This window comes from Balaenoptera ricei, chromosome 11 (assembly GCF_028023285.1).
Source record: "Balaenoptera ricei isolate mBalRic1 chromosome 11, mBalRic1.hap2, whole genome shotgun sequence".
NCBI lineage: Eukaryota > Metazoa > Chordata > Mammalia > Artiodactyla > Balaenopteridae > Balaenoptera > Balaenoptera ricei.
Window position 1 is genome coordinate 44510795 of NC_082649.1, and position 13535 is coordinate 44524329.

General features: G+C 43.7%; 1 protein-coding gene across 23 annotated transcripts in view; it reads right to left on the bottom strand.

The window, feature by feature from the left end:
- The window catches only part of DST (dystonin), a 510328-nt gene that overhangs the window by 207699 nt on the left and 289094 nt on the right, over positions 1 to 13535 (bottom strand). For all 23 annotated transcript variants that reach the window (XM_059939019.1, XM_059939025.1, XM_059939006.1 and 20 more), the window contains one exon: positions 4157 to 4323. In XM_059939019.1, the coding sequence (XP_059795002.1) occupies positions 4157 to 4323 (167 nt within the window). The remainder of the gene's footprint in view (positions 1 to 4156; positions 4324 to 13535) is intronic.

Sequence of the window (13535 nt, forward strand, 5' to 3'; positions counted from 1 at the left end):
TACTGTTAGCTTAAAAGTTCCCCAATTTTGCTGTTTGGGGAGACACTGCTTCTGGAAAGATCTCCAGTGTTCTCCTTACTTGCTGCAAGTAAAATAAATCCTTCCCAATCTTTGGTTTGGTTGTGCCTTTTGGCTGGACACCCTCCAAAAGGCAAACCCAGTTTTCAGGTAACAATTTCTTAAATCCATCAAGAATTTTCACATATCTTTGCTGAATATCATTAGTCTTCAAGGATGCACAACCACAGCTTCTCTGGCCAAAAGTTCCATTTCTTCATATGTAGTCTGCCTACAGAAAATTACCTAAGTATTTACACGGAAGTATAAGAGGACTTGAGAATCCAGGGCAATCACCTCCATTATTTAAAAGCGTATGTGATACGGAGCATATGAGTTACCTTTTGACCCTCAGTTTACTAATTTAACAATTCGATAACAAATTGATAACAATGGAAATAGTGCCATCTATTTCACAGGACTGTGATAATTTTAAAAGCTACTGTATATTAAAAACAGGCAGGACAGGAATTAATACCTGGTCAACATCCTGCATCTATTTCCTGGGTACCTGCTATGTGACAGTTACTTTCTTTTCACCTCCATGGAGCATTCTTAGTGCCTAACATCTATAAATCAGTCTTATGAAAATTTCTCTTCATTTTTATTTCATATAATAGTTCTTTCGAAAAACAGAATTTTAGAAAATTAAGCTTCTATGGAACTTTTAGAATAAAAGTAAACTGTTAGTAAAGTGCTGTTTACTGGGGTTAACAAACACACTCTCCACTTTCAAAAGTCATAATCTATGGGGGGACACTAATAGAAATATGCTAGTCAATCCAAATTAATGTGCTTGACTCACAACTGTTGACAGTATTCACATCAATACAGAATCTGAAGGATGCTATTACCTTCCCATTTCAGATCTTAATTCTAAATCTTAGAAGATACTAAGTGCAGTTGGCCCTCTGTATCTACGGTTTCCGCATCCTCAAATTCAACTAACCACGGATCAAAAACATTTGAAAAAAAATTCCAGAAAGTTCCAAAAAGCAAAACTTGAATTTGCTGTGTGCTGGCAACTAGGTACACAGCATTTCCATTGTATAAGGTATTAGAAGTAACCTAGAGATGATTTAAAGTATACGGAGGATGTGTGAAGTTATATGCAAACACTACACCATGCTACGCAGGGGACTTGAGCATCTACAGATTTTGTTATCTGCGGGGGTCCTAAAGCCAACCTCCCCAGCAGATACAAGGGGACAACTGTACACAAAAACCTTACTAAATCAGTTATTACAAATAATACTGGTTTACTCTTAAATGATAAACACTATTTTCCTTCTCACCTCTAGAGAAATCTCTAGCATTCTATCTATGGCAGGTGACCTTGTCACATCGGGGTACCATAACCCTCTTTCCATCGGGGTACCATAACCCTCTTTCCATCCACGGCCCCAATCACGAGGTTGTTTCTTGTGAAGCCCTCCTTCCCTCTTAAGGGCCTTCTCAACAAAGTATCCTATATGGTTAGACTTGGCATCTGAGTAGAAACCAAACCCATGTGCCACCTCAGATGATTTTTATTACAGAAGTCAAATAAAATTCATATAAATAATAAAACTTTTTATCTGAAAAAATCCAAGAAGCCCAATGAAGTGGGTACGTTTCCAGAGCGAATCCAAATAAATACATTACAAAATTTAAGAGAATAATTATCAAGTAAAAACAACTGTTAAGTAAAACACTACTCTCTAAATGTGATTAGTACTGCCCAATAGCCAAAAATCTGCTAACAGTGATTTCATAATTGTTCATAACTTTGTCTCCTTTGTTTCTAGAGTAAATCAAGGCTCTCAACAAAGAAAAGCATGTGGAGCTCAATGCCACCTGCTTAATTCTTACACATACTAGGAAAAAAAAGTACTCAGTTGTTTTTTAAGTAAAAAGAAAGGCCCAAGGACTTACAAAAAATACAGTTCTACAGATGAAAGATTTCTTCTAGTAAAAGAAACCACAGTAATTCTAGGCATAGGGTAACAACAAAACTTCAGCAACAAAGAAATCTTCGAAGTATTTAAACCTGATATTCAGTATTTTTACCATGAACTCCAACAAGGGAAAACAAAGCACACTAGGAAATCCAAGTTCAAAGTTAAAGCTAAACATACTACTATATACAAAATAGACAGTACACAGAACTCTACACAATATTTCATAATAACCTATAAGGGAAAAGAATCTGAAAAAGAATAGATACATATGCAGCTGAACCACTTTTCTGTACACCTAAAACTAACACAACATTGTTAATCAACTATACCTCCATTAAAAAAAGAAGTTAAAGCTAAGCAATGTTCTAAAATGATCACTCTGCCAAAATAAAAGTTCAAAACAAATCACTTTCACAAGATTCAAATCTTTTCCTAAAGCAACGTGAGCTCTGTAACATTAAACAGGAAATGTTAGGATCTTTGACACAGCAGTGACTTATTTAAGTATAAAAACGCACAGCAGGTATATACCAATTGGTACTCATAATCCTTCCTAAGTATTGAAGAGACAATGCCTGGAGACCAGTTGTTTTTAAAAGTCTATTATTTTAGAAGAACAGCTGGCTTCTAAATGTTTTGCTTCTAAGCTAAAAAACTTCAGAGAGCAGAGCACACCCTCAAAATGCATCGTGACACACATCCTTTGGTGTAACAATCCAAATACTGTCATTCAAAGGCTAAGAAGACCTTTCCACCCTAGGTACAGAACAGGTGAGACTTCCGACGGCCTGTGTTCTAAGTCACACAGGACACAGTGTGATCATCACACTGTCTGTGACCATGAAACCCTCTTGGCACCGTGTTCCTCAAGGAGAGCTGGCACTTTACTCTGGGCAAGCACAGGTTTTTATTTTTAAATCAGCAATCTACACCTACCTCTACTGAAATGTTGTCCTGCAAAGGAAGCAGACTATGACAGCGTTTAAAGGGGACTCTTGGGTGTGGACCCATGGGAGACTCAGTACAGTTCTATAGATGTCAAAGTCTCCAAAATAAAAAAGAGTGGGAGAAAGGGGAGAGAAAGAGAAAGGAAGAAAGAGAAAGGGAGAGATGGGGTTCCAGGCAGACTGGGTGAGAACCTAGCTCTGCAACCTGGTGGAAGAGTGACCCTGGCTAACCTGAAGTTCCCCATCTATAAAAGTGGGTGACAGCAGCTCCTGTTTTATGGGACACTGGGAGATGAGTGAGATAACATAAGGAAAGCATTTAACAGAATGCCTCACATGCAGAAAGTTATCAAAATATGAACTATTCTGCCTAATTATTATTTGTATTGCAATCAAATAAGTTTGTCAGTTTAGTGGGTTACTCTATTTAGGAAGATGTTCAGTTCTTCAACAACATGACATAATCCTTGCAAAACTAAGAAAAATAATGGAGATCAATACATCATTTTCAATAAAGAATTTCCAGGGATTTCATTTCTTATAAGGCAATAGGAGTGTGGACTCAACAGGCAAATACCTGGGTTTGAATCCCAAGCCCAACACTCGGTTTTGTGACTTAAAGCAAGTATTTACTCTGGTCTCAGTTTCTGTCTGTAATTCAGGGATGACAAGATTCCCTTAGGGACGCTGTGTGGTCTGAGTGAATGAACATATGTTAACTGCTTAGGACAGCACCTGGCACTTAGTAGGTGCTATGTCAGTGTTAACTCAGATCTTGGGGTTAACAATTCTCACCGGGAAACTGTTTACCACCCCAAAGTTGGCCATCATTAAACCCAGCTACTCACTAGAGTAACTAGATAAGGAGGCTATGATATGGAAACTTGTGAGGCTTAGTCTGAACCTTGACCTCACTAATCATCAGTTCTCTACATACACAATCTTGGCCCTCCACCTACAGATTCTACGTATCAGAGCTTATTCTCCACTAAGTCACTGACAAAATCCAAAGACACACCATAGCTCTGTGTATCTGAGTGACGATCTCTGGGTAGTGGAAATGTGATTTTTTTTTCACTTGTCCGTATTTCTAATGTTCTGCCATACACATTCAGTGCTTGTCTAATAATAAAAGGTTATTTTAAAATTTGGAAATGAAAGAAACACTTCTCAGATTTGTCAAAGGGGGAAAAAAACCAACGAATTCCATACCTGTATTTATGAATGATGGCATTAAATAGTTTTCCGTCTCTCCAGCAGGTGGTGAAATTTTCACACCGAATCCCCACATAACCCTCGGTGGCCTGCTGTGTCCACAGTAACAATCTCTCTTTTGCAGACATGTCTTCTGACTCACCAGTAACATGGATATCAGATATCTAAATGGAACAGAAAACGTTAAACCATTAGGAAGGAAGGAAACTAACGCAGATTAAGAACCTACTGTGTGCCAAGCACTTTACAAGTGCTGTTTCACTTAATCCTCCTAACTCTCACTTGTAAGAGGAGTATATTTTTCCCATTTTACATACAGGGAAACTGAGATTCAAAGAGGTTAACAGATGGAAAAGTCAGATTTAACCCAAGCATCTCATTTTTTTTTCATTCCAAAACATCCCAGTGTTGAAAATTCTCCATTCCACTTTACTAATCAGATCTGTTCAAACAACTTAAGCACATGTCTTTCCAAGTTCAAATGGATCAAGGCAGAACCTACAAATTAATCTACGTTACTACCTGCAGAGAGGAACTTGATCCAACAGGTATTCTGTGTAAAGAACAGAAAAGGAAAACAGCACCCTCTCCAATTAACCACATTACATAACAATTTGGCTTGAGGTCTCTCTAATTTTCTCATGAATCCTCATTCAGCTTACTCAATGGGAAACTTTTATCAAATAATTTTCCCTATACTTTGTTTTCATTAATTTTTTAAAGTCTCTTCCATTAAATGATAATAAAACAGGTCCCCAGTTCACACGATTTACGTCTGCAAGTCGCCCTTTGATAAGGGTCCTACTTAACCTGCTGATAATGACATTAAGGCACGAAGTGACTTCGGCAGGGGTCACACAGTGATTTCCAAACTGGGAGTAACACCAGCAAACTGTTCCCTCAGCCAGTGCAGGAGCAAAGCCAGGGGATAAAGAGGACAGGCGGCCAGCCAGGGTCAGATGGGAAGCAAAACGGAGGGGGGGACAAGTCATCTTGCACCAGGAAGAAAATCCCTGAAGTCATGACACTGGCCCCAGTCCTGGCCGCTAGTCCCATAGTTTTGAACACGTCATTTCACATCCGTGAGTCAACATCCTCATCTATGAGGAGGAAGGAGGCAGAAGCAGATAATGTTCAAGACTCTTTTCAGTCTAAACTCTGAGAGGCTAAGACACTGTAAAAACAACACAGAAAGCAAAGGTCCAAACAGGCAGTCAGGCAACTAAAAGTAGAAAAGCCAGACCAAAGATAGCCCTTAGCCTAGAAAGATGAATGGATAAAGAAGATGTGGCGCATACACACACACACACACACACACACACACACACACACACACACACACACACACACAGTGGAATATTACTCAGCCGTAAAAAAGAATGAAATAATGCCATTTGCAGCAATATGGATGGACCTAGAGATTATCATACTAAGCAAATTAAGTCAGACAAAGAAAGACAAGTACCATATGATATCACTTATATGTGAAGTCTAAAATATGGCACAAATGAACTTACCTACGAAACAGAAACAGACTCACAGACATAGAGGACAGACTTGTGGTTGCCAAGGGGAGGGGGGTGGGGGAGGGATGGACTGGGAGTTTGGGATTAGCAGGTGCAAACTATTATACATAGAATGGATAAACAACAAGGTCCTACTGTATAGCACAGGGAACTATATTCAATATCCTGTGATAAACCATAATAAAAAAATATGAAAAAGAATATATATGTATAATAACTGAGTCATTTTGTTCTCCAGCAGAAATTAACATGACATTGTCAATCAACTATACTTCAATAACATTTAAAAGAATAAAATAAAACAAAGAAAGTCTTTTACACTGGGCAATGCTATGTGCAAACAGAAAGTCCTTTATTCCTACCGCTGCCCCAGGAGCCAGAGGACTAGAGGCCAACCCAGGGACCTGGGGCAGGAACACGTGGCAGTTAAGCCCACCCTAGGCCTACCAGCTCTGCCAGCACCCCGTGGAAGGGATGTAGGCCCACACACCTCTCTCCATCCGGTACTGGGTGAGGCAGCCGTGCCAGGGAGCTCACACCCAGACACAGCCGGAGCAAGGCTCCCCACACAGGGCCAGCATTCGAAAGTGCAGGAGTATCTCAATTTTGTCATCTTTCCTAGGAATCTGTGCTCATCTCCACAGCACAGGAAAGAACTGTGTGCATGAACATGTTACATAGGATATATGGGGAGGATTTCTTTTTGTTTGTTTGTTTTTGTTTTCATTGTATTGAAGTATAGTTGATTTACAAGGCTGTGTTAGTTTCAGGTGTACAGCAAAGTGATTCAGTTACATATTTATATATTCTTTTCCAGATTCTGTTCCCTTATAGATTATTATAAGATAGTGAGTACAGTTCCCTGTGCTATAAGGCAGGTCCTTGTTGGTTATCTCTTTTATATATAATAGTGTATATCTATTAATCCCGAATTCCTAATTTATCCTTCCCCCCGCCTCGCCCCTTTGGTAATCTTTTTTTTTAAACATGGGAAAAAAAAGAGCAGAAACATCGCCCAACTTCCAACTGACATTCTGCCCTAAAATCATGCTGGCGAGCCTTTCTAGCACATCCCAGGAGTTCAAATCCCATCTCTACCACCTACATGTTCAAGTTACTTATCTGCTTTAAGATCGTTCTCTCACTTGTAAAACAATGATGATAAGAGTCATTACACTGTGTTGTGCAAATTCAACAACATGGACACAGAGTAATGCCTGGCACACAGTAAGCACACTTTCAGTTTGTTGGCTATTTTATTGCTGTGGTTATTCTTTTTTTTTGACAAAGGGAGAAGCAAATACTTGGCTTTCTTATCCTCCCAATTCTCTTAGGAAAAGGAGTAAAAGATAAAAGTTTTCAAATTTGTTGCATCAAACCAATTGAGATCTCTGAAAACAAGGTTCAGAGAAACGAATCTAGGAAACTGTAAATGAAAAGTTGAACCTCTATGTAAAATTTCACAAGAGCCTTTACAGATTATAAAATCAGCTGCTTTTGGACTTGTGGTTGCCAAGGGGGAGGAGAGTGGGGGAAGGATGGCCTGGGAGTCTGGGATTAGCAGATGCAAATTAGAATATATACGATGGATATAAACAACAAGGTCCTACTGTATAATAGCACAGGGAACTATATCCAATATCCTATGATAAACCATAATGGAAAAGAATATATATAAAAGTGTATATATGTATAACTGAGTCACTTTGCTGTACAGCAGAAATGAACACAACATTGTTAATCAACTATACTTCAATAAAATTTAAAAAAAAAATATATATATATATATAAAATCAGCTGCTTCTGGGAACCCTAAGAACGCAGGAGCTACGTGGGTGGTATTTATAGCTATATGAAGAAAGGGGCGATAGCTGGGTAGAGGCCGGGTCAAGAACTTTCCACGCCAGTCCAGTCACAAAGGTAATGCCTATTATAACAAGGGCTGCCAAAACATTTCAACCAGAGGGTAAGTTTAATAGTTGCGGCGCTGCCCAGCACACCCAGGGAAAGATATTAAGGAAGAATAGTTTAGAGGTCTGAATATGGCTAAACATCAACCAGGAGAAAATAATATATTTTATTAAATAAGTTCCCGAAGGCTCCCAAATCATATTTCAGCATGTTACTCTCACACACACCGTATCAGACCATTACACATGCATACACTGATTCAAAAGCTATAGTTTTAAAGGGTATTTTCAAATATGTTATGAACCAAACTTTAACATATCGAAGACCACTATCACATTAAGTCTTTCAGCTTCTCCTGGGATTTCCAATTAACTGAGTAGTTACCCCATAGGGAAATCAAGGCATTTTTAGATATACTGTTACCACTAGCCACTACCTATCTGAGTCTATCAAACTTTTCATGATACGGTGTAAACAAAATTAAAAAGCAAAATAAACCAAATGCTAAACGTTGTTAAGTCTGCAGTTGCCACTCATGACTCCTAATGTAAAATCTGCGCATTCAGCAAAACAGCCTGACTCTTCCATCAAGGGCAGGCCAGGTGGGATTCTAGGAAGTAACCAAGGCTCCTCCCTTCGAATCCTGGAGGCACACAGAGAGCAGAGACGGTTTCAATTCCTGCTGCCTGCGTTCAAACCCCAACTGCAACCACTAAGAGGATTAAGACCCAGAGCTACTCAACATGGATGGACCCAGAGATTATCATACTAAGTGAAGTAAATCAGACAGGGAAAGACAAATATATGATATAGCTTATATATGGAATCTAAAAAAAATGATACAAAGGAACTTATTTACAAAACAGAAAGAGACTCGCAGGCATAGAAAACAAACTTATGGTTACCAAAGGGGAGAGGGGGGGAGGGATAAATTAGGAGTTTGGGAGTAACAGATACACACTACTATATATAAAAGAGATAAACAACAAGGACCTACTGTACAGCACAGGGAACTCTATTCAATACCTTGTAATAACCCATAATGGAAAAGAATCTAAAAAAGAATATATATAAATATATGTATACTTGAATCACTTTGCTGTACACCTACAACCAACACCACATGGTAAATTAACTATCCTTCAATTAAAACAAAGAAAAGATTCTCCTCGTTTTTAAAACTTAAATGATGCCATAATAACATCTTCCTCCTGGAGCAGTTCTAAAGTTAGGACAAGATAATCTGCATTATCTCAGCACAGGGCCTGGCAGATAGAAAACTCTACAAATGTCAGCTTCTCCCACCACAACTTCATGAGCAGTATTTGCTGCTTCAAGCCTCTCACCAGCGATCTGTCAGCTCGCATCTAACACAAACAAGATGCTTTAGACCCAAGTTCCTTTTCGAAACTGGAAGCCCTCATGCCTCTCATCCGGGTCACCGCTGCTGCCCCCCAAGCGCAAGTTCTTCCTCCCACTGAGCCTCTCCAGAGACGTTTCATCTCTGCTTCATCTCCCAGACCCAGACTGCCTCCACTCCCAACTTTCCAGAAGTATCTATTCCACGGGAAACCAAGTCCGCCTCAGCTTCATTACCCTGCCCCGCTTCTGCCTTTTTACTGAAACCCAGGCCCCCCCACTGCACTGCGTTAACTCAAGTCCTGGACACCACCGGGCCCACGGGCAGGGCATGTGTTTCTAATGTTCCCAGTGAAAACCAGTAGTTTTCAAACCATTATCCACGGGCACAAAGACCTTGCCTTCACACAGCAGGTCACTCTTGTGCCACCACCTTCTTCCTGGCCTCGAGATGACCCACACTCCCCAGCGGTCTGACACCGGGCTGGCTGTCCCCCTCTGCATCCAGGGCCCCATCCTCACAGGCCTTTGTCTTCCCTCCATGTCAGCCGGTCACACACACCTGTGGCCACAGCCTGGATCTTGTCACCTTGAACCCGACCTAGTCCACTTCAGGTCTGTACCTTCTGATAGCAATGTCCATTCTTCCAGCACTTTCATTCCTTAACTCCAGCTGGACCAACCACCAGGCTCAGCAACATCTCACATTCCTCCACTGGCCCGATTCTGCCCCGTCTCTGACCCCTCTGCTCTCTTTACCTCCTTCTTCTCCATTCGGTTTGCACCACATGATCCATCACATCAACCACCATCCTCAACTCCCTCACCCCGTCCTCACCTTGCAACCACCCAGCCGAACCTCAACCGTGATCCAGGCAGCGGTATGTCGTCTCCACTCCTGCCCTGAGTATACACCTGAACTAGAGGAAACCATACCACCACGTGGACCACTGCCTCCACGAATCCCAGCTCTGATCTCAGCCGGGGGCTCCAGGAAACTTGCCTTTTCTTCTCAGTGTCCTAAACAGCCGGTTTTTCTATCCCTCATAGCATCTCTGCCAACTCTTCACGAAATGCCTGAAACTCGTACCCCACCCTCTCTTCTTTCCATGTCTGGCATCACTTTTTCATCTTCTTTACAGAGAAAACAGTGACACACGTAAGAGCCCCCTCACTGTCCCACCCTGTCACCCTTGACCTTTGCTTCCTCCTGACCTGCTTCCCTCTTGTGAATCCTCCACCTCCTGGGGTGGGGGGGGGGTCTCACTATCAGTGACCCTCCCCTCACCTGGGTCTTTGCTCTGAGTATGTAAGATGCCCAAGGCTCTTCCATCCTAAAATAAATAAAAACAAATAACCCTCATAAACCCAGTTTCCTCTGTACTTAGCACCAACTCTCTTCTCAGGAAAGCAACTGGAAAAAAAAAAAACATTCTGTGTTTTATAATCTTTATTGTCTTTACTCCTCAACCCGTTGAGACTTGGTTTCTACCCCAACCACTCCACGGAAAGTAAGGAGAGGCGACCAGATAAACAGGGAGGGAGTTCTTGCTCATGATTCTGTTTTCTCAGGAAAGAAGGAAATTAGCTGGCTGTGGAACGTCACAGAGGAAGCGATGGGCAGAGGCAGGGATCACGCACTGAGGGGCAGCACAGGGTCATCAGTCTTGCCTCCAGTTCCCCATCCTGACCTTTTGCCGAGGCAGCAGTTCTGCCAAACCTGCCCATCTGCAAATTTCCCACAAACCCGGGGAGACCGAAGTGCCTGATTCCAGGGGTGCATGAGCTGCCCCAAAACGGTCTTCAAGGGAGAAGAGGGTCTTATAGCCCCATTTCTTCCGTTTCCCCATGGCCAACGATGAGTTGAAGCAAATATTATCTTTACTCAGGACCATCGCCTCTAGTCTCCAGGGTCAATACCAACATCTTTTAAGACATAGTCATGATAGACCTAGAACAATACCGGGCTCAGGAGAGCTTCCCCTTCCTCTGGAACTAAGCCTCAGTGTTGGGACTAGTAACAGCCTCCTAACCAGCTGCACTGCACCACGTGTGCCCTGCTCTCACTCCGCAGACCCATTAATCCAGGTCAGTCTCGGCTGGTCTGCCCAGACCCAAGCCATTCTCCTTCTATTCCACGATCAAACCATACGAATGTCAGACCATGTGGACTACACACTCCCTCTCTCCTCGGGTCCTCTGTTCAGGCTACTTCTCCCCTTGGAACATCCTCCCCATACCCTGCCCAGCGTGGTCAGACTAGGTGCTCACTTACCATCTGCTGAGTAAGGGGCGGGAGACAGAGAGGGAAGGGGGAGGAAAGGAGGGGAGGGGGGAGGAGAGGGGGGGAGGAGAGGAGGGGGGAGGGAGGGGAGGAGTGGGGGAGGGAGGGGGAGGAGAGGAGGGGAGGGGGAGGGGGGAGGAAGGAAGGAAGGGAGGGAGGGAGGGAAGGAAGGAGGGAAAGGGGGAAAGAGGGAAGGAGGGAGGGAAAGGGGAGGAAAGAAGGGGGGAGGGAGGGGGAGGAAAGGAGGGGAGGGGGAGGGAAGGGGGAGGAAAGGAGGGGGGAGGGAAGGGGGGGAAGGAGGGATGCAGGGAGGGAAGGAAGGAGGGAAAGGAAGAAAGAGGGAAGGAGGGAGGGAAGGAGGGAGGAGGGAGGGAGGAGGGAGGGAGGAGGGAGGGAGGAGGGAGGGAGGAGGAGGGAGGAAAGAGGAGGGTGGGGGGAGGCGGGGAGGAAAGATCAGAAACACGTGTCACGTTTTCATTTGGTATGAATGGGTTTTAGCCTCTCATGTAAACCTTGTCATCTTAGAAAGTAAATGGCTGCCAATTAAGCTCACTCTGCAATAATCACCAAACACCCCAACCACCGCCCAGGAGTGCCCGGCGGTGAGCCCAGCCCCGGAGATTACTCTCCAGAGCCCTGCCCACCAATCCCCATTTCTCTGGGTGTGTCCGCCTCTGTGTCTCCAGCCGCCCATCACCCCCTTTCGCGTCCTCCTGGCCCCACGTGTCCCCATGTCTGTGTCTCGTGGCCCCACGTCCCTGGGTGTCTCTGTGGCCCGGGTGGGTCTTTCTGAGGTGGCTGCCCCACGCTCCCCCTCCTGCTGCCCCAGTCCTGCCCACAGTGTTATTTATGCTCCCCCAGCCCGTGACAGCCACTGCCACGCCCCTCTGCCCGTCTCCCACCCTGCCTTGCGAGCACCCACCTGCCACCCTCACGTAGCTCACATTCAACTGCTGGAAGTTTTGCTGTCAATAAAAGGTTTGAGGATCACAAAAAAAAAAAAAAAAAAAGTGAGAGTCCCACATTACCTAAGTGTCATCGAAATCATTTCTGTAAAACAATTTCATAAACTTGACCCAGGACATAGCCTTGAAATGCCTTTTCAATGAAAGAAAACAAGCCAACACCCCCCATCTGAGAGTTCACTCTGATTTCACTCCCAGCTGACAGCGGACTGGCCCGCTACCTGCTGCGGGAATGGCCACAGCCTCCCGGTTCTGGTCAGCTGAGGCTGCAAGCCTGGAAGTCCTCTGAGTAAAGTCAATGCCACTAGACGACTGGGTGACAGCCACACCTGATTTTTACAGATGTTGTCATGGTTCTGGCATGCAGGGAGGGGAGGGCACACCAACAGCCAGCTTCCAAAGCTGACTCACAAACTCCCTAGGAGACTATTCACATTTTTATTGTATTTTATTCTACACAAGGCAAATATGCAACTTAAAAAAATTTTTAAATAACTATAATTTATTGAAAAGGTTAAAAAGTTTAATCAAATTTACTATTTAAATAATCGACATGTGACACCAGAAAGGCAACGTCTCTGAGGTTAAGAGAACTGAGAAATTTAACTTAGACAGGCTATAAAAATAGTAAAGGATTAAGGAATCCGGGGAACTCAAACTGGAAGGTCACAAAGCCCTCTGGTGACTCCCTGGTTTCACTGGTGAACAAGCTGAGGCCAAAGGAGGTGAGGGGACTGGCCCAGGGTCTCAGCACTCGAGCAGGTAGGGGCCGAGGGGATGGACCTATGTCTCCTAAATTCCAACTCAGAATTTGCAAGAGGAGAGTGAAATCTCTCCTTCATATTTAGAAAAGAAATCTACCCATACAACTCAGACTGATCTTTCCTCAGGAGGCCCAGTGGGTGCTCACTCTCAATGCTGGGGAGATGTCTGCACCCGGGCTGGGTTAGGGTTAGGGGTAGCCCCCAGCTCCCCTCAACCCTAAGGTCAAGACCCTTCCCCTGGAGCTTCCCAGCCTCTACACTGGCAAAGCAGCTGCTACAGAGAACACTTCTCATTTTCGGAGGAGGACCCACCCCTGGATCTCTCACAGGAACCAAGCGTCAGGGTTCACAGAGGTCCCCTCACTAGACTAGACACACGCCCTTGACTGCCAGCCTTGCCACAGAGCAGCAGGGCTGCCCCTAGATTCACGTCCTTCCTCTTCTTCCAGAGCTGCTGCAATAGGCCCTCTGGAAGCATCTGGACTGAGCTGCAAATAAACATATTAGTTTTATGACTCAGTCCCTCCCAGGGGTTATTTCTGTTCCAAGAGGTTGACAGAATTTTAA